Below are 26,919 nucleotides of genomic sequence, written 5' to 3' on the forward strand. Positions count from 1 at the left end.
ACAGGATTGAAGGTCTTTGGTAATGAGATAATACTTTGTGAATAACAGTTATTCATAAGCATGATACAGACATCCAGATTCTTGAAGAATTTGAAATAGGGATACTAACGCTTTGTCAGCTACAAGCATTACATTAAGTAAGAGCACTGGCCAGGAGGTCAGGATATTATGGTCAAAAGAATAAAGAGAGAGATTTCCAAATTACATGATCCTTAAAGAGAAAGAGACTCATTTTTGCCTGAGTGGAGTATAAATGTTTTGAAAGAAGTAATATGGAACCAGAAACATAGTGACAGAATCTCTCAGTGCATAGGTATATGGGATTGAAAACACTCAGTTTTGAGAAGTATCCTCTGGATACTGATGTCATTAAGCATAAAAGTAGGGACGCCCCCCCCCCAAAGGTTGAAGAAATTGCTGATCGAATACAACTAATATTACAGAAAAATGGTGGAGAACTTTGCAATCGTAAGAAAGGAAGAGATGGTGGAAGAGTTGCATTGGAGACAAGAAAGAATTAGGAAATAAACAAAATTGTGTTTGTGAAATACTTCAGTGGTTTAAGTTTAAGTATCTTTTACTGTTCTACTTCTATGGATGGGAAGGTAAATGCTTCATTAGTCCACTCATCTTGCCATTATAAAATACCACAGGCCACGTATTTTAAAGGATGAAATTTCCTTTCTCATTATTCTGGAGATTGAAGATCTAGGAATGAGTGCTGGCAGACAGGGTCTGGTGAGGGCTGTCTCCCAGGGTTGCAGATGGCTGTCTTCAGACTGTCTTCTCTTGACACAAAGAATCAGTTTCTCTAATGTCTCTCTTATAAGAGCAATAATCCCTTCGGACCAAGTCTCATCTTCAGGATCTCCTCTAAAGTTAATTATTTCCCAAACGCCCCATCTCAGAAAACCAATACAGATAGGAATCAGTGGGTGGAAAAATACACTCATTCCATAAGAAACATTCTCACTGCTAGTTATGACTACAAACAGAGCTGTTCTCATGGTGCCTTTTCTTTCTGAACAGAACTCTGTCACAGGAAAACCATATCGATCAAAGAAGGACCACATGATGTGCAAACTTATGTGTTTGTGTATTGCTTACTCTTCTACCATCGGTGGACTGACCACAATCACTGGTACCTCCACCAACTTGATCTTCAATGAGCATTTCAATTCGTAAGTATAATCATTGGATTAGTGACAAATTCACAGAATTTAAAATATAAGTTTTTCTTACCTGATTCAGAGAATTCAAGGACAGAGAGGCTATGCTTGGTTAATTGATCTTTTCCTCCTTCAGAATATCTATAGGTCTGCAGGTTTTTCTTTGGAGTAGAGTTAAAATTCAGGAACAATTCAGTAAACACATGTTTACTGATTGCACAGTGTGCTGAGGTGAAAAACATGGCTGATGACTCTCATCAGAAGGCTCATACAATTTTCATTGCAAATAATTCTGTAAGTGGTCGTTGGCTAGGGTGAAAAAGGATGATTTGCATGGGACAATTTATGTAAGGCTTAGGAACTGGCATTTGAATTTAAATAACAAAGGTGAGCAGAAGTACTAATTGCAGAAGATTTGGTTTTCAAATTTAAAAAAATATTGAAAGATTGAGCAGTTACAAGAAATGGCAGTAATATTCTGCAGACATATGTGACTCTAAATATAAATTTGAAACTGTAATGCCAATCCATTAAAAAAAAAAAGAGAGAAATCTTAGGATTCAGCAGTCATATCACTTTGGTTTAAAATGCCACAATTTATACTTTGTGAATTTGAAGCAGAAAAATTACATTGTTCTCACAAGATATGATTTTACATATCATAGACATGGTTTGTAGGGTTATGACAAATAAGTATGTACATGATTTTAAAATACTTATCACTCAACTTAAATATTTTAACATCTCAGATGTATTCTCCAGTTAACATGTGTTTCAAACAATAGGAAGCATAAAATTATTAGTTTCAAGAGGCTCATAACATCAAGAAAGCTCAGGAATAGAAATTAGTCTTTTTCACAGAAAAATGAGGATTCAGAAGTAGAAAACTACATTCTGGGAAGAAAATTTATAGACTCTATGAACTTCCTGAAATTATTTACAAAATGTGATGCACACTATTTCTTCAACAAATCCAAGACTTAAAGAATGTCAACCCATAGTTTACAAAGAACAGGAACTTGCATATGAAGAATACTGGTATAGAAGTTTACATTCAGTATCACATAGACCTCCCTATCCACACCTTCTTTCAATGAATGTGTATCTTTCGTGTATACTGCAACAGTAATTTTAAAAGAAATCTTTAAAAGACATTTTGTCTACAAGTGGAAATCTTCTGAAGCTGACAGTGGCAGAGTAGATATATTCAGTGTATATCCTAACCCAAGATGGGAAACATACCTGACCCTTTCCTGAAAGTTAGACTTGTATCCTTGATCATGAATTCCCCATTAAGTGAAATTACATGTTTCAATCTGCTCTACATAACATTTAAACAAAATTCTTATTGTTATTCTTTTAATTTTTTTATTTTAAAGAGAATAAAACAAAACAAAACAAAGCAAAGCAAATCAGAACAAAACAATGTAAGCAACGCAGGCCTTCAAAACAGGACAGCAGAAAATCAACAGTGGCAACCAACTATTTCTTGGAAATAGTTGTCCATACCTTCACACATAAGAAATTCAAACAAAACAAAATTGTATAAAACCCTTTTATTCTTGTTAGAGAGTTGCTAGTTTTGATCATTTCAGTGAAATTAATTGATTCAATTGATTTAGTAATCCATGTTGAGTTTCACTTTGGCTTTTGTATACTTGAACATGTATATCAACCAATTTTTTCTTTTAATTTTTTTCTTTAGTCTTTGAATGAGTTAATCTACTTATAATAACAGATTGAGGGTATTTTAGTTCTTGAAATAATTAGGCAAAACCTCAGAAAATTAGGAAAAACCTCAAAGAATCCATTTTTGGTAGAAAATACTGGTATAAAGGGAGAAATAATCTCAAGGAAAAATATAATGAATATTATTAAACAATGCTTAATAAAGTTTTTCTTGAATGTTGATCTTACAAAATGCAATAATACCACAAAACAACATCGAAAGTGTCCATTCAATTTAATTGGAAAAATATAAAAATTTAAAACTGTTGCAAAAGAATGACATTCTTTGTTCAGATATTTGAAGCTGGGGAGATATTGCTTTTTACATACAAATCTACTATAATAATGCTGCTTTTTTCTCTCAATATTACTTGCTATCTTTTTGAGTAATACAAAAGATTATTTTGTACAAAATTTCATTTTGCATCTTTTCCAGCTCCAAATGAAACCTGAATTTCAGTGACTTTCAACCATTAACATTTGAAGGAGGGTGACATCTTAACAAATATATTGTTGAGGGAGAGATTGACATATTTTCAAACATTGTTTGGCTATCTACATATTATCAATCCATCTATCCATATGATCTTTTGTTGGATACATTGACAGTAGATAGTTTCTATAGCTTTTAATATAGAGAAATAGCTATATGTTTCTAGTATGCTTTTTTATACAAAGCAAATAGGAATAACAATGCCAAAAACTGCTGAAATTTGTTCTGTGCAAGTAAGAACAGACTTCTGGTTATAGATTCAGTCAATCAACAAACACTTTGTGAGGGCTAACAATGTGCAATACACTGTTTTGAAGTCTCCTGAAGAATGCAGAAAATAAAACTTACCAGGAGGATTCTATTAAGTTTTCTAGAAAAACATACATATATAGAAATTAATAGATATTTGAGGTCTTTTTTTACACGTAGCTTAAAGTAATATGGCATTTTTGAACCTTTGTCAGAGTTATATGCATTATAAAGTGCATATATCCTACATACCCTTCCTATAGAGGTGTAATACTCTATAATGGTGATTACAGGTATAAAGTCTGGCATCAAAAAATATGATTTCAAATTCCAGCTCTTCCATTTATCAGCTAAGTTACTGGGTGTTACTTAAGCTTTCCCTACTCATTGCCTCTCTAGAAGTACAGGAAGCATAATGTGAACTCTATCATAGAGAGTTATTTTTTGGCTTTTACATAAAATAAATAACACTAAGAATGGTGCAAACACAGAACATGTGCATGTTCTCAGTGAGTGTTGGTTGTTATTACTAAGTGTATAGAAAACAGCTTGGGGGAAGAAAAGATGTATTTTCAATGATGAACATAGTTACTGTTACCTATTCTGTGATTCAAAACTACAGTGGTTCTCCTTCTTTATCTGTAGATATGTGTTTCAAAACCTCCAATGATGCTTAAAACTTCAGCTAGTACTAAATCATACAGTTACTACTTTCTCTTCATATACACGTCTTCAACAAATTTTAATTTATAAATCAGGCACATTTAGAGATTAGTAAAAACAAATAATTAAATAAAACAATTATATTGTAACAAAAGTTATGTGAATATGGTTCATTTCTGTTTTGAAAGAATGTGTATCAACAGATGAATGAATAATGCAAATATGGCATTTATACACAATAGAATACTACTGAGGTATAAGCCAGGATAAACTTGAGACACTTATAGGTAAATATATGCACTTTGAGACCAAAGGTTAACTGAAATAAATCAGACATGCAAACTTAAATGTCATATGGTCTCTCTTATATGAGAAACCCAAGATATAAATAAAAAGCAAAATAAAGCCTAGATAATATGAAGTAGGGAGATCTTTTCAGTGAGAAGGAGAACAAGAGATGGAGGTAAAAAGGAATGGAAAAAGGATTTTTAAAAGAAAATTAAAGCAAAATGGAAATAGAGCTTTTTCAAAATGAGAAACAGATTATGAGTTGGAGAGGAAGGACTGAGAAGGGAGAAGAACAGCAGATAGGATAAAAAAGAACTAGATTGTGTATGTACGTGTGTGAACTCCTCATATTAAAAGCAATCCTGTGGTACAACACAGAACTTTAATGAAATAAAGAATTAAAACAAATCGCATTTTCAGATCATGGTTGACTGTGGATAAATGGGAGACTACAGTTTCAACAGATACAAACCAAAGACTAGTAATAGAAATGTACTTACCATTAATCCAAAGCTTTTCTGCCTACCATCTCTTCATTACTAAGTCAAAATGGAGTAGACCAATTATTGAAAAGTAACACTTTCAAACATTACCATGCTTTTGTCTTTTCATAAAAATGCAATGCACATTTCTCATAAACAATTACTCTTGTCAGTTATTGTAGAAGAAATGTGTATGCTGCAAAGCTGGCACTCAGATCTTAATTCAGAATTTATGCCATCCCTGTGTTATCTTAAATTCTGCAAACCTCAGGTTCATCATCTATGAAATGAAGGCAGAACTAGAACTTGCTACTGTAAGGGTTAAAAGGCCTGGTGTGCATTTGATTCCAGCTGAGGCTGCCACATACCTCCTTGTCAACAGTTCTGGCCATTGGTAACACTGCCACTTCTAATTTACTATCATGGTTAGACATTTAAGCCTGGCTCATGAATAACAAGTAGTTAATATTTTCAAACAGAAAGCTCAGGATATACACAAATCCAAAACTGGAAGTGGCTTCATCTCATAAATAATCATAACAGTCATTAATCAAAAGGACTATAATCCATATGGGCCCTAGCTTATTATACTCCTAATGACCAAAAGCTGCTACAATGTTGTAACATTCTATGACTACAACTAGTCTTTTGAAGACACTTCTGCATATTCGACTGATATCAAAGCTATTCATCTTTCTATAGTTGGTCATAAGAACTGCAGTGACAGCTCTTTCTTCCTAAAGTGTAATAGTTAAGTACGCATGATTCAGGTCAAGATATGTCTCCATATTGTGTTGCAATCATTTCTGTAATCATTATAAAATGTTCATAGAACCTAAATGTTGTGTTCTACCTTATAGATATTTTAATATATCTATATCTATATAGAGATAGATAGATATAGATAGATAGATTTTGAATTTACTATTTCAGCTGTAGCTGGTGTGGAGAATGCCATGGCTTAATAAAAAGAGGTTATTTTAAGCTAAACCTCTTCATCAAGTTGAAAACACAGCTTTATTGAAAAATCTGTGACCTTGAGCAATCCACTTAACCTCAGATTCTTCTCATGTAAAATGGAACTATAAAGCCCTCCTTACAGGCTCTTCACTAGAATCAAGTGAACTTAAGTTATCTGTTCATTCCTACACCTCTCCCTGGGCTTTATGCTTAAAGTGGCCTAAATACCCTGCCAGTTCCTTTTTACATCTAAATCTCTCTCTCCTACATCACTGTACCCATTTCCATGGCTTGTGATACCACGTATGGACCGGTGACTACCAGATTTTTACCACATCCTCTGAATTCTGGTCTCAGTTACTTTGCTGCCCGTCCAATATTGCCACTTGAAAAATTAAAGGACAACTCAAGTTGACATACCAACAGGAGCATTCTTTTTTTTTCTTTTCTTTTCTTTCCTTTTCTTCTTTGGTGCACATTAGTAGTGTAGAAAAATGTGATTCTTTGTGGTATTTTGGTAGAGTCATATAACCTATGTCAATTCTCTTCTTCCCTATTCCCCCCCTTTACCCTCCTCAAGCCTCCACTCCATCTCTGAAGATCTCCTAAGTTCCACAGGTGCATTCTTTGGCTCCCACCACTCACTCATCTGGGCCCTGACGACTGGTCTTTCTGCAGATTTCACCATTTCAGTACGCAGCATTTTAACATCAACCAAGGCTTTTTTAAAAAATTGAATTGATACATTAAAAATGTATATCTTAAGGTTGCAACAAGTGATACTTCAAGATGTGTTCAAATCAGGATGAACATCTGTATCTCTTCACTATTTATCATTTTTCTGTAGTGTAATATTTAAAATCCTTTTTTACCAAATATACAGCACATTATTATTATCTATATTGATCTTACTATACAGTGGGAAAGCAGAATTTATTTCTTCTATCCAGTGTAACTTAATACCTATTGGTCAGCCTTTCTCTGTCTCTGCCCTGCTATTGTCTCCAGTCTGTGGTAACCACTTTTCTACTATTAATGTTTTTAGACTCTTTGTGTGAGTGAGATCATGTGCTGGTTGCCTTTTGTGTTGTACCTACAACACCACCACCCCCCATGCATTGTGTGTGTGTGTGTGTGTGGTGAAGGTTTTATTATAAGCATTTTTCTTAAAGACTGAACAAAGAGGACAAAAATGAAAACATACTCTAGCTTTTATTAGATTCAAAAATAATATACAGTTACAGAACCAAAACAGGAAGTAAACCTAACTACTATAGTTAACGGTGAGGACTTTCTTCTTAACAGCAGCACAGTAGAGATGACCGTGACCAATGACCATGGCTGTGGGAAAGACTTCTCCTTGTCCCTGTTCCCTGAACTCTTCTCTGTGCTTTTACACAGACGCTACCCTGATTGTCAGTGCCTCAACTTTGGATCATGGTTTATGTTTTCCTTCCCGGCTGCTGTTATTATTCTGCTGCTGTCCTGGATCTGGCTTCAGTGGCTTTTCCTAGGATTCAAGTAAGTAAATATATTTACGTTTGCAAGATAAATGAAGGTCTCTGAATTCCTAGTTTTTAATTCTTTATTCAGTGCTTTTTCTTCTTATACCATACATGTTGCATTAGCAAGTTTGTTTTCTTAGCCACCAGACACACATATTTTTAAGGTTAAACAAAACTCTTAATTAAACAAAGTTGGCTATCAAAGACAATATTTAAAAAGACAACCTATCCATGTGTCCTTTGAATATTAAGCCAATAAGAGGTAAAGTAGGCAAGGGGTATAAGGAACTCACTGTAAGGAGCACCAAGTGCAGCTTCTGAGACTAAAGTTTCTACAGGTTTGGTCCCTTCTATTGATACAATGTGGAAATTTTCTTGCTTTATTGAGTTGCTCTCATATGTAACATGCAAGTCTTCCTGCTTTGTCCTAGCACCAAAATTGATACTACCTTCAAAATAAAAGATAAAGTAAAGATCTGAGACTGTTCTCTGTATAAAGAATATTGGCTTAGATATCAGGACACCAGAAATATGACTGAGGCTTCTCAAAGCCCCAGTGAATAATCTTTGCAAGTCCTGACCTATTGTTACATATGGTATCTTCAACTATAAAACAGTAGAATTTACTCAAAGGATTAGTAAGATCCCTTCCAACATTCTAATTCCAATACACTTAGATCTAAATATGAACACATAGAAGCCAAGGTAAGAAACACAGATGAATAAAATGTTACTAATGCCACAAAATACCCAATATGTATTCAGAGAGAATCTCAAAATATTATTTTGCCTAGGATTTTAGCTGTTGGTTTCAGAAACACTAATAAGTTATGTGACTCATGTGACAAGCCAGCAGTAAATGTTATGAAGAACTCCACAGCAAAATCTAAAATGCCATTTGCATTTTTTAGTTTACCTTCCAATCGGTGCATTTAATAATACTTCAAAAGAGAGTCAAAATAGCTATGTAGCAAATATTGAAAATTTTTCTTGAAAAGAAAATAATTCAAATTCATTTTTATACAGTTGTATTTAAATAATTTCAAGGACCCATGAATAAAATAGCATATTATTCACCAAGTCAGTCTAAAGCCAGCCCTCTGTACTTCTTTTGAAAATCAAAACAGTATGACCAGGCATGGTTCCCTACCTGGACTATATTTTTCCAGCTTTAGTAACATAAGGACTGACCCTGTCCCCTCTTGATTTTCCTTTCTAATTTTTCTCCAGAATTGTCCAATTGTGTTAGTAGAGGGAAAATGGTACTGATAATTTAAAAAAAAAATCTATACAGATTGTGAGATCAGCGTGTGGCAGTTCTCCTGCTGGAGCAAATGTGTGGAATGTCACTGCCTTCAGCAGGTGGGCATCAGTGAGGAGAGACCAGCTGCATGGCATGTACCCCCCCCCCCAGGAAATCTGAGCCTTTGGGGGTCTATTCACTGGCACTGGTAGAAATGCCCGCTACAGGGAATAGATTCCCATGTCAATGGACAAAGTAGTCAGCCGTAGGCCTACAGTAGTTTCTGATCTTTGTGGCTATGTGTAGTGACTTTATAAAATACATATGCAATGATTGTTATGATTTTAAAATAGCCTACTACTTAGAAACTTAAGATACATTAAAATATGCTCCGCAGGAGGGAAAAATCCTGTGAAGCACTGTGCATTATGCGAAGTGCATAAATCATGATCAGCAGCATGTTTCAACAGTCCCCTGGCTGTCCACTGTTGGTTAGACAACAAACAGCTTCATGCTTCAGCTAACATTTCAGTGTCCTTTTCGTTTGCCAGGGTTTTTGCCTGCAGAGATCTTAGATGGACAACTAGAAACTATCAGGCACTCCTTCAGCAGGCCAACATACATTCTGATTAGTGTCTTGGCCATTAACACAGTTAGCTTGCCCATTATAAATGACCACGGCATACATCAGAAGAGAAGCTCATCTATCAGTGCCTCCAAATTTATTTAAATGAAGAGGCTAATGCATTGGCATATGCTTCCTCAGTTCCTTTGTGAAAATAGTAACCTTTCTTTGTAACAATGCCAACTTGGCTTTCACTTAATTGTTTATTTTTGACAACCAAACTGGCAAAATGCATATGGGTCACACTGGGTCTAAGGAGAGTCCTATCTTTCTCTTTAGTTATATTTTTTCTTTAGATAGTTCTTTAGTAGCCCATGGATTAGTTTCTTATAATAGTAGTATTTATGTTTTGTCAAGGGACAAAATTTTTAAATTGGAAAAATAACTAGTTAAGAATTTGAGATTATAAAATGTAACTAATTATGCCCTTGGTGATCAGAAACTGAACAATATGCAATTATTTCAGTTCTTGATGTACATGTATGAGGGTAATTATGAATGTAAGATAGATGGCTTAAGAAGTAAGGAAATATACACCCTCAAATGAAATTACACCCTAAATGACTTGGCATGGCCAAGTTACAGGGGAAAAATCAAATCAAACAACAAACTAAAATAAATAAATAAAAATAATAATTGAACCACAAAATGTGACCTTCTTAGATAACTACCTTCTTACTATCCTGGTTTTCCTTCTTACTCTCTTCTTCTAAGCATGCACGATTTTTCCCTGTAATTTTACAAGACAAAATATCTCTGCTTTCTACATCCACACATAATATAAACTGAATTACTCTATTCCAAAAGATAATCTCTAAGAATATAGCCATTTCTCTGTTTTTCCTGCCTTTACAAGGTTTTTCTTTTTATTCTATATCTAGAGCAGCAACACACACACACACACACACACACACACACACACACACACACATCCCTCACTATTCAAAGTTTTGCAGACTCTGGACTTCAGGGGAGAATACTAGTCACAGTAAAAAGAGTCATGAGAACAAGAAACTGAAAGCTATAAAGAGTAGCAGGTACTACTGGAAATAAACTAGAAGATATTGGGTACTACTGGGACATAGAGTTGAAGAAACTTAGAGGAAAGCATCATACAGTAAAGTTGGTTTTAGAGAATGGAACTCATTTGGACTCTGACCAGTAACAATATATGTAACTTCCCCACCCTAGTGTATAACTCAAGTTAAGTATCTTTATGAAATGTAGTGAATCTGATAGGAACTGTCTCATAAATTTGCCAGAGGCACTACTGAGTTAGTGAATTGACTATTTAGCGTATATACTAGTGTTAAAAGCCATCAGGCCAAAGAACATACCTATGGTATTGTCACTGCATAACATACATGTGCAACAATTAGCTACCAAGATGTACAATAAATATATTTTTAAAATATAATATAATGGTATATAAAAAAGTGTTAAATACAGATGTGTGGTACACAGCAAGCTCTACTGCTGCGAAAGTATTTGGAAGCAAGTAGAAGATGTCATGGAAAATATACAACAAAAATTAAGTACTAAAAAGTGAGAAGAGATTAGAGAACACTCAGAAAAGGAAGGAGAAGTATAAGCAGAATACAGAGACATTTGGTTATTAGCAGGGAGATTCACATTTTATAAAATTTTCACAAAATACCTTTCATCAAAGGGAGTAGTAATGGAAGAATCTTTTACTTAACAAACATATTTTTTTCAGTTTTAAGGAGATGTTCAAATGTGGCAAAACCAAAACAGCTAAAGAAAAACTTTGTGCTGCAGTGATTAAACAAGAATACCAAAAACTTGGACCAATGAGGTAAGGTAAACATGTGCATGTGCTCACACACACACCCCCCCCACACACACACACACGCACATATCCACTCCATAGATGCTGCATGCTTTAGGTAGTTGCTTAAAGTGTATAAACACATACTTGTCTTCAAGATACTTATAACACTTAATTAGGGCTCCAAATTTGCTAAGCTTTGTAAATGTAATTTAACTTGACAAGATATCTACCACTATCTAACTAAAATTTGCCAGGTAGAATGTCAAGACAGTACAAGGCCCCAGAAAGAAAGAAGGGCCCCTTCTAAGTCCACTGATATTCTCAAATTATCAGCAAATCTAGTTCTTACAGAGTCTGGTACTCTGTTAAGATTACTCTCGATGATAACTAAGAGAATTTCTACAAATATCTTGTTAGAAAATAAATGACAGCATAGGAATTTCTCCACAGATACCAAGAAATCATTACTTTGATCCTCTTCATTGCAATGACCCTGCTCTGGTTCAGCCGAGATCCAGGATTTATAACTGGTTGGTCTGTACTTTTTTCACAGTAAGTATTACGTGATATGCTTGTCAGACTTTCTTGTTTTACATTCTGCTTCCCTCCTTAGCAGTTCTGAAAGTTTGAAAGTTTATGAGATTTGTTCTCCTTTTTTATATAAATGTTTATTATACGAACTGTCACTTAGTGCTTCTGGATAATCAGACATAAATTCCCATTCTGTGCCTTTTACAAACTTAAGGTTTCAATCTTATTTCTATGGAAAGCTATTTATTGGGCTCAATATCTTGTCTTTCGGAATATTTTTGTGGCAGTTCACTACAAATTCAACCTATCCTCCTTTTCATACCTAAGGAATTCCTGAATAAGTAATGACTGATTTTAAAAACTAATGTTAGAAGCCAATCAGAACTAATTATATCTTCCAGCGCCTTATATACCAGCAGTCATCGCTGAGTCATGTGAAGTGAGGGGGAAGATTGAAACAAAATTTTCTAAATTAGGAGCCATATTCATGTCAATATAAGTAATCTGGTTTTGAGATTTCTGTTCCCCATCTATCTTTCACCAAAATATTCTAATTCCTAAATTTAGTAGATCTATGACTTGTACTTCCTGTCTTACACTCCCCAGTAGAAATTCACATAGCGTGTGGGACAAAGCCGCAATTGTTTCAGTTAGATATTTTTTTGGATCTCTAGAATAAGAAGTCTTCTCTCTGAATCAGAAATTTCTGAGTTTATAGGCTTTACCAGTATTTTTCAAATATGCAAAACTTGAATCCAAATTTCTAATAACTACATAAGTCCAACAATGCAATGTGGTTTTCGAAGATTAGCTTCAGTTTTGAAATCATTTTTATTTCCCTTTGGAGTAAAATTTTTCATTTTGAGATGGCTAAACAAAAAAAAACCCCATCAAATTAGTCAAAGCTAGTTATTACTTAATAGTTGATCAGCACTTTGTGGCTTTATAATAGGGTCTAGAGCAACATATAAAGATAGGTCTCTTTTAAACTAGAAATCCTACTGTACTGGGTGGGAAAATCTTTCTTTAAATGCTAGTGTGTCAAAGCTAAATTAAATCAGACAATAACTAATAAAACCAGGCAAAAATCCCCAAAAGGAAATTCGACATACCTGACTTCAGTTTTATTCCTAACAGGAAGTTAATGTAATTCAGGGACTGCCTTGTTTGTAGCAGGAAACTAGTGTACTTGCTATGAGTAGGTACTTATGCCACCCAGCAATCTGATAGGAAACAGTAGAAAAAGTAACAAAGTTTTGAGGATGGGATTTGAAGATAGAAATCTAATGACAAATCCAAAGCAAATAAAATTTATATAAATTTAATATTTTATTAAACGAGATTACTTAATTCATAATGAACTAAGAAATGGAGGGGTAGAGAGAGGGAAGGGCAAGGGGATAGAAAAAGAATTAATGTGTCGTATACATGTACCAGCTCCTCGTGACAAATGAAATCATATGAACTACAAATGTGTTCCAATAAAAACTAGTACTTTTAAACTGTTTTGAAAATAAATTATTCAATATTGATACCTTAATTTTATTTAACAGATGCATTCAATAGAATACATTTATGTAGAAGTTTTAGGCATTCAAAGTTTCTAAAGTTAGCATGATATATTAAGATTTATAGCTACCACCTAATGTTTCTATTCCATCTGTTTGAACCTGGAATGAATTCAATGTGCTTTTCTGTATAAAACAAAATCCAGTTACATGATTCTTAGCCTCATTTGGCAAAAATTTAATCAAAATTATAGCTAAAATGAGAAAACAACACTGATAAGTATTTGTCAGGTTTATAAAATAAATTACTCCATGATTGGTTTTTAGTCAACAACAATAAAAAATAAATCTCTACTTAAGGAAAACAGATTTATTTTAAAAAATTATTGCATTGAGAAATACAATGAATTTTCTTTAGGTTTTGCAGGTACAGTATGAGAGCTGAGTAGCTTCTGTAGCATATATACTTTACTGAGTTTCAGGATAGAAAAACAATCCTTATGGAATGTGTACTTTGTAGGTGATGAAAATGTGCTTATTTTTGCTGATTTCTAAAGCTAAAATCTAATTATTTATATCTATTTCATTTATGTCTTGTCTCCAGATGTTTCCCAATTGTTGAGGCTTCTGGAAACTTGTCTTATTTGTTGGAATGGCCTGGTGATTCTAAGACTTCATCTGTGCCTGAATTACTCTTAATTTGTACAGTGATCATCTATGAACATCTCATGAACCATTCCATTAGTTAATACTGGATTGAGTTTCATAGAGTACAAAGTGTTAAATGAGTTGATTTCATTTGGATGATACACCAAGGACCTATAGCTGCAGAAACAGGTGATAAATTCTAGAAAACAAATCATTACTTTTTGTAATTTATAAAAGAATTGGGAAGACTCTGGTAATATCAGATCTTGCCACAAATTAGTAAAAGTCATAATTCTGTGGGGCTTTATCTGGTATGGCAATTGTTTCAAACTCAATTCTTTCCAACAGAATTCAAAGAAAGAATTCAAAGAAAAAATGGTTAATAAATATGTGAGCATACCTAAAGGGAAAATTTGCCTTGTTGGCCTATTAAGTTAATGTCTCTACATGTGATACTGGAAATAAGGAGAAACACAAAAAATAATGGGAATATGGTCTGGAACAATTAGTTCTAGTTAAATTATGACATTTATTTGGAAGATCATGGATTTTAGAGCAAATTACCCATCATAAATAAAATACACCCCCATTATTACTTACATGCATATCATACAAATGAACTCCATTTAATGTTTTGTACTCGATGAAATTTCCAAAATTTTATTAGTGTAATCAATTAGTACTTTAGTGTGTAAGTCTTTAATGCCATTTTAAAAGTATATATATATTTTTTCAGGTATTCTGGATATGTAACAGATTCAACTGTTGCCTTAGTTGTGGGACTCCTTTTCTTCGTGATCCCAGCGAAGATATTGACTAAAACTACACCTAAAGGACAAATTGGTTGAGTATCACTTATAGTTGATTGAATTTGACAGAAAAAGAAAAAAAACTATAACATGTCATCACTTTCTGCTATCACTTAGAAGGAATAGCCTTGCTGACCCAACTGCTGGCTTGGCAGGCCACATCTGCACACTGAACTCTTCTTCAGTTAGCACATGTCTCCACCCACTACTTCATGATGAGGCTTTGTAGTAAATGCTGAAGGTATAGAAATGGGGACATGAATCATGAGAAATAGCATTTATAGTCTCACAGTATTTCTGAAAGAAAAACAATCAATTCCGCACAGGCATAAGCTAGGGTCATGACTGAAAAATGGTGTTCAGTGGGAGTATTCACTGTATTTACAGTATATAGGCAATGAATCAGGCACACATGCATGAGCGTACACATCCCACATTCACAGTTCTTCATCATAGGCTCCAGGCATGTCTTATGTGTACGCTAACATGGCATATTGTTAGTAGTCAGACTCCTGATTTCAATGTGAGACAAAAGATTTATAGTAGTTTGGAAATAGACTAATAGGAATAGAGTGGTGGAGCTGTTTTGTTTTGATTGCTTGCATTGTCATGAGAATAGGGCTCATGCAGCTGGGTTAACTCACCTGAGTCCCTGAGTCACTATCCATCGAGGACTATTATCTCAGATTATCGGGGCATAATATATAAGAGCAGCATAATGTAAAAATAAATGCCTTGTGCTCTTCACTTGAGATTTGAAGGTTCCACCATGTGTTAAGGAAATAGTGCAATATTTAGTACTGATTTTTATGAAACCCTGAAAACTCTAACCACTGTAATCAAAACCCTATGAGGGAACCAATAGCTGGATTTATCTTCCCAGATTCCTACATCTGAACTTCTCCTCAGAAAGAGCCCTCGTCCCATTCACCTTTCTACCCCCATTACTTAATGCTTTTCTCTCTGATAAACTCATTCATACTTTGTTTAAGTATGACAAGTGTGGCACAATGTGTTAAATTTTCAATGAGAGGTACATTTCAGATACTTTTGCATTCTGTCGGGATAGAGAGTCTTAACCCAATTAAGAAACATTGTAGTAAAATTTTAGTCATTTGTGTAAGCAGTTTTGGGAGTGTAGTTTGGAGCAAGTTTTGATTTGGGAGAAGATGGGAAGTAGGCTTATTAATATTATTATAATATCACCATGTAGATGTTATAAATGTTAAATAGGGATAATGTGCTCATAATTAAACTTAACAAATCAATAGAATCCAAATATCTGGATATATCTTTATGAAAGTTCCTTCATAAGCATTATCATTTTCAAAATGATCTTTTAATCTGAACTTTGAATTACCTTTACATTAGAATGCTGATAAATCTGTTATGATACCATTTATGACTTAAAGAGAATAAAACATTCAAGTAAATATTGGTAAATAATAATTAAAATCCTGTGCTGATATTACTTGAATCAGTGTCATATTATAAATATTTTACTTAATAAGGGAACATGCAGTTCAATGCCCTGTGTTTCCTAAGCTAGCTTAATGTAATTAAAGAATGAATCACATTATAAAAGACAATGTTATAAATTATGTAAAATAAATTTCAAAATATCAAAAATTCTTTTCCAAGTTGTAATTTTTTTCTTTCTTATACTATAGCAGTCCACTTAGGCCAAGTGAAAATTACTCAAAGCCCTGATAAATCTCCTCTTTAGAAACAATATAAGAATATTACAAACTTTCCATGAGATAATTATTTAGAATCGGAATTTTAAAAAGTAATATGTCATATTGTCATGTCTTAAGCAATATTTAACTGTAGGACTTTTGTTTCACAGTTCCTTTTGATTATTCTCCACTAATTACTTGGAAAGAATTCCAGTCATTCATGCCTTGGGATATAGCCATCCTTGTCGGTGGAGGGTTTGCTCTGGCAGATGGCTGTGAGGTAATACTCTGTGTGTAAGTTATTTAACAGCTAACTAGATGGATAAAAAGAAGAACACAGAGACAGCCGGGCTTCTGGCGTATTCAGATTTATTCTATTAAGTAATGTAGATTTCAATAGTTGTGCAGTGAGAATAGTATATAGATGAGGTGAGCTTTAGAGTTCAAGAAGTTTTCCATGTAGCAAGAACAAAGCATGGTTTATGGTGTCAAAATAAATATTGTAAGAAGACTAAAATTATTAATCAATGCAACAGAGTAGAAGACTAACAGTAGGAGAAATTTCACCTATAATATGTAAAGTAATGCCTCATGAAATATAATTATTGTTTGTGTATACCTTAACCTTGTTTCATGATGAATTTGAGTGGTTTTTTAATTTCACCATGCTGTCAAAGGAGAATAAGAAATAGTATTGGCATTAACTGTACTTAATAAGTCCTTTTGGATGAAGTCTGGAATTTCATATAAGCATGCCTGATACTATGTCTATTCTTAAGAAGATATAAAAACAGTATGAGGAGTGCAATTGCAGTTGGCTATTTGTTTGATCTTTATATCCATTAGATATGGTGTAGCAATCTTGCCCCGTGTTATTGCGTTCATCATTGTATAGTGGCTGAAAGGAAAGTACCCATGAGAATTCCATAAACAACTTAAACTTTTGGGTTATTAAAAACCAGTTGCTTCTTAAGTTCATAGACTCTGTGAAATACTCAAAGATTATATCTGTTCAATACCCTTACTCATCCAACTGTGGAGAATGGTAAGAGAGGTGCTATGTCAAACCCTTTGTAAGGGGTAAGATTTTATACTTTTCAAAACAGCTATCTTCCCTTCTATTCTTGCTAACTTGCAGTGAGACTTTACTTCTACATTTATTGCCAATTTTATGCATAGAATTTAGATAATGGACTTTTAGCAAGAGGATTTAGTAATAGCTGAAAGTCTTGGAAATTGACTCAATTCTGAGCACCTTCTACAAAATCGTTTTAGGTATAGATTTTGCTTGCCTCATTTCCTGCCCATACAATTGGTAGAAATATAAGACATTTATATTTTTCCTACTCTACTACTGTATTTCAGCAGTAATAAGATCTGATTTAAATTAAATAACTTCCATTCCATGTCTACTAATTTGTTCTGTAAGAAAGTCAGAATCAAAATGTTTAGCATTGATTGGAGATCTGTTTCTCTCTCTTCCCCTCGAACGTCTAGATTGGACCCTAGACCCTCAGAATGCTTTTGAAAACATCCACCAGACCCTAGAACAGCAAAATATGAGTAAATTAGAAGGTGTGTCCCTAGTTTAATGCACTAGATTCTCTCAGTGGAACATTAAGCACATCACTGATGACGGTATCATTTGCCATATAAATTTTTGTATTCAGAATCAGATACTTTGAAGAATACCCACAGCAACCCTACTATAATCCTTAGTGGCCAGAATTCAGTCATGAGCTTCAAAAAATATGACTACAGGCAAATGCACCCACAGGCAATGAATTTGTAAAAGATTTTGAGAGAATTAATTTTTAAAAATTTTGACCTAAATTGTAATTAGCCTGAAAAATGTCTAGAATCAGATAGCACTTCTAATTGAGAACAGTAAGAGAGCAATACCTACAGCAATTACTTCATTGTTAATTGCCTCTATCTTAAAATGTCCTTGCTTTGATTTAACATGATAGAGCTCTTGCAAGCTAGTAATCACATTCATATTCCTATTGGTAAATAAACTGCTCCTCTTTCCTTTTCACATATCCCTCAAAATTTTTCTCCTAAAGTAAACATGCGGAATTAAACACTTTTCTTAGATCCCCATTGGTAAGAGCAGCACTAAGAAGTGTCAGTCTATAAATTTAAAAACCCTCCTATGATAGGGATAACAGTAGACTACAGATGTTGAAAACTTTAGAAATGGAAGGAAGATATTTGAGAGGTAATTGACTTTGTACAAAAAATGGTGAGACAGTAGGCTGGCACGCTAAAGAACCAATAAGAAACAGTGATTCATAAAAACATCCCGGAAGAGGCAGGGATAGGTCACAGCCAATTACACTGAAAGCAAATGAAAAGTCAGAACTAACTGGGGATGATTTAAAAAGGATACAAATGGTGATGGGCTTATCCTGGTTTGTCACAATTATAAAGATCACAAATCCAGTAACTCATTGAAATAGTCTCACAACAGGTGAATTTTTCCTTGCATTAGGGATAAAAAGCAAAACAAACAAACAAACAAACAAAAAACAAAAACCCACAAAAAAACAAAAACAAAACCTAACCAACCAAACAGATACACTTACCTGCCAATACGAGTTTAGCCAATTTTTGTGGAAAACATACAATGAAGGAAAGATCACTGTGTGATCAGGATAAGGGGCTCTGCTGGAAGCCACAGGAGATGGGTCAATGATTTAAAACCACTAAGTGACAATTACTTTAAATCTAGAGTACTACCAATGCTGGGGTGTCAAAGTAGAAAGTAGTGTTAAGAGAAACTAAAAGGTTTTCAGATACATAAAACTCCAAATAATTTAACTTCCATATATCAATTTTCAGGAAGTTATAGCAAGATGGGCTCTACTAACACAACAGAGTAAATAAGAAAATTTCTCTAAAGGGAGAGAGAGAAAGCAACTGATAGTAATAAAGGAAGTTTCCAGAACAACAGTTGAATAGATTTAAAGAACATCTAGTCCCATGGATCAGTAGGAGAAAGTATTCCAGAATAGACATCTCCATAAAGAAACAAGAAAAATAAATGAATACCTGGTATGTTTGTCTATTGGTGGGGAATTTTCAAGTTCTACTTGAGAATGTGATGAATTGGTGAAAGGTGTTTAGAAAACTAAGCAAATGAAAGAATGATACAGATATTTCCAAAGGAAAAAATAAAGAAAGTAAATATAATTATAGAATGCTAAGTGGCTCAACTATAAACAATATTTCTGTAATCATGGTGGCAACCATTAAACATTTATTTAATAAAAATTGTCAATACATGAGTATAAGGTTATAATATGGTGTGGGAAATATATGTAGGGTGGGTGGCGTAAGAAAACTAATTTCTCATGTAACATAAAGACAAAAAATAATTTCTAAATTTGAAAATTAGGAAAATGAATGATTTTAATATTTTGAAAGACTAGTATACCTAAATGTAGCTACCTTAGTTGTTAAGAGTTTAAAGGTTTTGTTTCTGGGAATCACAGTTTAAGAATAACTAGAGGCGAGCTACAAGAACTATTTTTCTCTGAAAGCCTATAGTTTTACAGGGCTTATTAAAACATTCATATACATTAATAATATAAAATCAAGGCTTAGTTTAAAAAGTGGAAAAAAATTCAAAACCTCCTTCTATCTTGATAATGTTAAAATAAGATTGATAGTTACTCTGCACCATAGGTACCTAAAGCTATTAAACAGATTTTAGAATAAAGAATGGTTATGCATTTAAATTGTGTTGTGCTAAAATGAATTACTAATGAATAACAATTACTTAAAATTTGTTTTTTAGGAGTCAGGACTATCTCTGTGGATAGGAAATAAATTATCTCCATTAGGTTCATTACCAATATGGCTAATAATTCTGATATCTTCTCTGATTGTCACGTCTTTGACAGAGGTAGCCAGCAATCCAGCTACAGTTACCCTTCTTCTCCCAATATTAACTCCACTGGTGAGTATCTCATTTAAGCACTCATGTTCTCTTCATGCACAGTAGTGATCATTGAATGTTGGGATGCTAGTTTTCACATTGAGTTATGGAAACGTTTATGGTTTAAATGGATATCAAGATATGTTTGTGTTTATATCATTTGATCAATTTTTCATACCTATATCATATAATATGAGCAACTACTTTGAAAATAACAATATGAAACATATTAACCATTGTTACTGCCCAACTATCTTGTTTTGGAATTTTGTATCACTATTTTTATTGTTTTTTCTCTTTAAAATAAAAAAAAAAATTGATCTCCTACAAGACATGTAGAGCAGTATTTGTTTTAAAGCTATTTATGTAACCTTGACTAAAAGAACTATTTTCCATGTTCTGAAGTGAATAATTTCACTCTTTTATATTTCAAGATAGAATAGTCAGAAACTGATGTGATTAATTAAGAATACTCTTGCATCTCCTCTAGTGGTTCCTAAAGCAAGTTTTAAATTTCATTTTCATAGAAGCAGTAAAGTTGGTGGTATAATTAGAAGCTCTAGAGCCGGAGGGACCTAAGACCTTACTTAGCTCTCATGCTTGCCATCTGTATACTTGGATAAGTTTTGTTTAGCTTCTCTGGACTTGTGTCTTCATATATTTTTTGGATTATTGCAGCCATCTCATGAGATTATAAAACTTAAATACATATCTTCAATTATATTGATTTATACATTTTGTATTAATGTATTATATATAAACAGTTCTGCACTTGGCATGAGAAAAGATAAATGGTTTCTGTCCTTAGTTTCTGGAATAAATGAAATTTTATTTTGTAAATAACTTGACAATAGTGTTTAAATGGCCAACAAAGACCATGTAAACCAAGCATAGTGGTACATGCCTGTAATCCAGGTACTTGAGAGGTTGAGATGGGAGGATCACTACAAGTTCAAGGCTATTTTGTACTACATGGTGAGTTTAAAGCTGGTCTGAACTACACAGTGAGGCCCTGTCTCAAAAAAAAAATGTAAACAAGACTAATAAGAAGAACCTGTTCTAAACAAGTTATAACTTCATTTGTGTGCATAGTTTTGTATAATGAGGTTTCAACTACTTCAGGGAGTTTTTTGTAATTGCTTATTTTAATGTCTGGTGCCTAACTTCAAGATCTTACTTCTCTTTTTCTTTTACCATAGGCCGAAGCCATTGGTGTGAACCCTCTTTTTATTTTGCTACCTACTACTCTGTGTACCTCATTTGCATTCCTACTACCAGTAGCAAATCCACCCAATGCTATTGTTTTTTCATACGGCCATCTGAGAGTCATTGACATGGTGAGTCAGCTAAGAATTTTATCAGATACAATACTGTGTGTGTGTGTGTGTGTGTGTGTGTGTGTGTGTGTGTGTTGTTTTGAATAGGTTCAACTTTTACACACTAATGTGCTTCTAGAAAATATGGCCTGAATTCTGTTTCTGCAGTGCATGACTGGTCATAGGTTTGATTTTTAGGGTTGCTATTCAGAAGTGAACATGATATTGGAATTTATAGTAAAAGATACCAAGGTGTCAGGTACATTAGTAATGGCCTAGGAAAAGAAGAGCATAACCTTGTTCAACACAAGAGCTTAAACTTCTTGTGTCAAAGTCAGAACCTGACCTAAGCAAAAGGAAGAAATACAAATAATGAAATTCAGCAATCAAATAACACTATTATTTGCCATCACCAATATGTTATGCAATGACATTTGCTTTGAATAAGACATTAGGCTCAATGCCTGACAGATGAAAAGGTACCTTGCTTGTACTGACTCTTAAACACAAGCCAATAATAATGAAAAATTTAAGTGATAAAATATGCACATTTTTCCCACATTCAAGTTAGTGTAGTTAAGAATTGATTTGAAAATATGTCAGTCTTAACCCAGTCTTCATAACTAATTTCCAAACTAGTTCAAACAAGAATACGTCCAAAGTAAATTTGGAGAACTTGCTGTGTAAATGTAGATCTAAAGAAGTTACAGCTTCCTTCTTTCCTTCCATTCAGACTGTTGTTTCTGAATTTTAACAACATAAAAATTCTGGAAAGGTTTCTACGGAGAAGTCACATAATGCCTTTTCACTAAATAAAATGTGCTAGTGCACATTTTGTTAAATAAAACGTACACATATGAAATGCCTGTGTGCTAAAAATAGGATTCTAGAATAAATAAGTGGCCTATGTAGAGAGAGAAGAGGGTCTCTATAATAATCTTTGTTATGTATACCCCGCCTTAACTTGCAGCTCTAGACTTTAATACCAAGAATGCACAAGCAGCCGAACACTCTCAGTAGAAGGCCAGTTCACAGAAGCTCTGTGGGTCACAGTCTCTCTGTCACAAATGCATGCTCAACTTTGCTATTGCATCATGAATGCAGCCAAAGACAATATTCAGACATGCATGCATGGTTGTGGCCTAACGACACTGTACTAGCAAAAAAGAGACAAAGGAATGAAGGTTGATGTATTTTAATGAACAGAAGGCAACTTTGAAATTGTTTAATGGACACCAGCTAGAAAAATGGGAATACTAAGAAAGACGAACAGAAGTGGCATTATAAAATTTCAGTGAGATAATATTTCAGGGTGAATTAGTAATAAAATTAAGTGCATATGAAGGATACAACTGTAATATGACATCTTGAAACTTATGCATTGAAATATGAGCACATAAAACTCAAATTCTGACTTATTTTGCAAGGACATATTTATAAGGATTTTCTCTAATCAGAATGGCTTGAATATATTTTTTAAAAATTATTTCAAGTCTGTCTACTGAAATGATATTTAATTAAGGCAGATTTTTCTTTTGATAATTATGGGAGAGAAACCCATTGTTTCATAAAATAGCAATTTATATTAGTCATTTAGGGTGTAGGTGAATATGACATGATCTTTCTGCAACAGCATGTTAATTTGCCTGTGGGTTTTCCTTTGGGGAGGCTGACATTTACGTTCTTTCGTATTCCAGATTAAAGCTGGGCTTGGTGTTAATATTATTGGAGTTGCTGTGGTGATGGTCGCCATATTTACGTGGATTTCAGCCATGTTCGACCTTGAAACTTACCCATCTTGGGCTCCTGTAATTGGTAATATCACCACACCATGACAAGCACTGAATTTCTTACTATCACTTAGTGACTTTGAGGAAAGAATTCATTGGAACAAAAGACTGTTTAACTAATGAAAATTAAATCATTCATAGTATAGCTGCTACAATTCCAATGAACACACAAAAACTGCTGTCGAAACTTGGACTCCATATTTCTATTGGACCCTGACCAAAGGGTATTTGTATGACTTCACTGAGAAGCCTAGGCTTGAGATTTTGTTTGTGGTTTGTATCTTGTTTCCTCATAAGAATAATTTATAATTTGACTTTCAGAGAGGTTAGGCCATTTGATTTATCTTAAAATCATAGTGCAGTATAATATTTCAAACATTAATTTATTAGTTTAAAAACTTTCCATGAAATTAAAAACAGATAACACAGTATACAACTTCATTAGCTACTGGAGTACATTATTTCTATAGTGTTGTTCAAAAAAATTCTGAAAAATAAAATCATTGTTATCTGGTGGTAGAGAAAGATTGTTTAATGAGATGTGCATTTCCACACTGGAGTAAAATTCAGTAGGATTATTCTCCATGTACAGAGTATAAAACTGAATTGAATTAGTATATATTTCTAAATTTATAACATAATCATTGAATCACAGAAAACTCATTGTTAATGATTAATTTCTACTTGATCCAATTGATAGATTAATGGTCCATACTTTTCTGGCATCTGCACTGAGAAATGTGTTTGGATAACTATGAACAAGGCTTGATATGATTTGTACTACTCATACAGTATGGTTGGAAAGAATAGTAAACTATTCATATATTTATACAGGTGTACAACAACTTTCAGTGTTTATCTTATTTTAGAAATGTAGAATTTTATCTGTAAAAAAGGAGACATAGAAATTGTAAATGAATGTGTGTACATAGAAATAAAAAGTTCTGATGAATCCACATATCAAAATTGAAATGAAGTATTAGTAGACAAAAAATAATAAAAAATTAAAATTTGACATATTTACAAATGAGAAGTCATTTATGTGCAAACTATTAAAAAAAGAAAAAAACCTGAACATTAAAACAAATAAAAATAACATGTGAAAAACAATGTCTGTTAGCATTTCAATAAAAGAATAGAGTGAAAAAATGATTAAAAACAAAAGATGGAGATGTTATATCACAGAATTTTCATCTTCAAAACATAATAGAAGACAAAGCCAAAAAAATAATTGAGTTATTTGGTATTTTCATAGGTACCTTTCTACATGTTACAAATCTATTGTTTTTGCAAATAATATGTATGAAATTATTACTGAAATTGATTAAATGGTTATTTAATTAATATAAATTATTTAAAATAATGTTTCATTTAAATTTCATATGAATTATCATGTTTATTAATTATGTATTAATTATTCAATGCAAAACTAATGGTTTTTCAAAGTAAAGTTTGTATATTTAAAGCTTAAAATATAATACTGATACTTCGTGAAAACAAAGTTCATCCTAGTCTCTTGTTTCTTTTTCTGTTACTTGTTACACATTTATTTATGATCAAAAGTATTATTTCTCACCTCTTCCAGTCATTCAATGTATTACTGCTGAATGAATTATATTATAGGTATATTTTCATTGTAAAAAATGTGACTCTTCAAAATATAATGATAAATTTTATCTCCAGAAAATAAGATAAACATTTCAGTTACAATAATTTTAATGATCTGTTTCCAACTGCTGCCAAGAAAGTACAAGGAAATGTAACTCTCAGTCAAAATTTCTTTAATTGAGCTACACAGTTCTCTTGCTACATCTTTATGTTTGGTGCATATATCAAAAGTGGCTTTTTAATTTGACATTTGGCCCATTTACATCCTAGTTTCTGGCTCTTTTAGTTTGAGTACTGCACAGTGTCTTTAAGTTTCTCCAAAGCAATCTTAAACAGATGATCAAACATATCTTTGTCTTCCAATTCCATGGTAGATAGTGATTTTGTTATTTGAAGGTTAACTAGAGATCTTTGTCATTTTAAATTCTAATGTGTTACTTGGGATTAGATCTTACCTTGTCTACATAATAACACCAGTGTCACTAGCTGCCCGTGTACTGTCAGCTGGAGCAAGCACTTGGAAAGCCCCATGGGTGCATGTGCATCTTTTGGTCTCCCAGTGGCTGCAGTGCATGTGAGCGCCTTCAGAATCCAGAAGTCCATGCTTTCAAATATGTGTTCTCATTTTACCTCATATTCAAGTATTTGTTCTCTCTTTTTCAGCCTGGGACACAGAGAAGTACATTTTTAACCAATGCTACTCATTAACATTATTATAAAGACAATTGGCAAAACAATATCACTGCACAATGCCTGTGTCTTGATGTGCACTATATATTATTATCAAATATATTTGTATATTGATGTCACAGATAAATATTTGATAAATCCTTTGTGGTGGCTCCTTTTTACAAAATTGTGTTGATTTCTTCAAGATAGCTGTTACCTGTCGGTGTCGCTCCCGGCCGGCAGGAAGGACACACGACAAAGTCTGGCAGTGGACAACCTTTTCTTTTATTTTCCTTCTCCGTACAGCCTGCCCTGGGATCGCTCCCAGCCGAAGCCTCCTCTGGTCCGCTCCCCGCGGCTCCTTTCGTGCTTCGCTCCGAAGCCTCTACCGGTCCGCTCTCCGCGGCTCCTTCCGGGCTTCTACTTCCCCCCAAGGGTGGCACCAGTATAAATACGGATACAGTGTCCAATCATGTTAAAGTAAGCAAGGCAAGCTGATTGGCTTAACATATTATTGAGCGGGTTGTTTACGCGGTAAGCAGGAAACTAACGTGCTCGATGGGAGGGGTAATCTAACTCAGGCTTTACTCTTTACCACAGGCCGCATGATCGCTAAATGCGGCGGCTCGGCAATGTGGTGGCTCCCAACATCTCCCCCTTTTTTATTTTAAATAAGTCTACGCATCGCAGCCCGTCCTGAATTGAGTGTAGAGGCCTATGCCCTGATAGGAGGCCCACCAAGGGCTCTCGGCGTCGGCCCGGGTCGGCCGTCCCCGAGTCTGCCGAGGCCCCGAGGCCCTCGTCCTTTTTCCAGGGCCAGGAAGGAACCGGACGGAACCTGGATGCACACAGGCATACACTCATGTCACTCCGCATGATCCCCCCGGGGCGACATTTGGTTCGGGCAGAACCTAGTAATTCAGCGGCTTTCGTGCGGTATGGGGTAGGGCCTGTCTTAGGTTGAGTCATGCTGGGGAGGCATGCTCTTACCCGTCATTGACTCATCTACCCTGCTATATCATAATTTTTTAGAGGAGGAGTGTGGGAAGCTCACCGTCCCTAGACTCGGTCGTAGGCTAGGCGAGCGAGCCATGCATATGCCTGAGGATCTTTTTGTCCATTTTGGGCTACCGCTATTTCTATTCATCTTGTTGGTTGGTCTGTGATGGATCTCCGGTAGGGCAGGTCTGATCTTCAGTCGAGGGCTTTGTTGCCCGTGTC

At 34.1% G+C, this 26,919-nt stretch overlaps 1 protein-coding gene across 2 annotated transcripts in view; it reads left to right on the forward strand.

Annotated features, from left to right (window-relative positions):
* Slc13a1 (solute carrier family 13 member 1) overlaps positions 1-25,862 on the forward strand; it is a 189,016-nt gene extending 163,154 nt beyond the window's left edge. For both annotated transcript variants that reach the window (XM_063241413.1, XM_003475042.4), the window contains 9 exons: positions 1,030-1,181; positions 7,434-7,553; positions 11,123-11,221; positions 11,648-11,749; positions 14,621-14,727; positions 16,543-16,652; positions 20,175-20,336; positions 21,515-21,652; positions 23,329-25,862. In XM_063241413.1, the coding sequence (XP_063097483.1) occupies positions 1,030-1,181; positions 7,434-7,553; positions 11,123-11,221; positions 11,648-11,749; positions 14,621-14,727; positions 16,543-16,652; positions 20,175-20,336; positions 21,515-21,652; positions 23,329-23,466 (1,128 nt within the window). In that variant the 3' untranslated portion in view covers positions 23,467-25,862. The remainder of the gene's footprint in view (positions 1-1,029; positions 1,182-7,433; positions 7,554-11,122; positions 11,222-11,647; positions 11,750-14,620; positions 14,728-16,542; positions 16,653-20,174; positions 20,337-21,514; positions 21,653-23,328) is intronic.
* Positions 25,863-26,919: the final 1,057 nt, after the last annotated feature.

The sequence above is a fragment of the Cavia porcellus genome, unplaced genomic scaffold (genome assembly GCF_034190915.1).
Source record: "Cavia porcellus strain 051 isolate PalLab524CR breed Dunkin Hartley unplaced genomic scaffold, mCavPor4.1 scaffold_2, whole genome shotgun sequence".
NCBI lineage: Eukaryota > Metazoa > Chordata > Mammalia > Rodentia > Caviidae > Cavia > Cavia porcellus.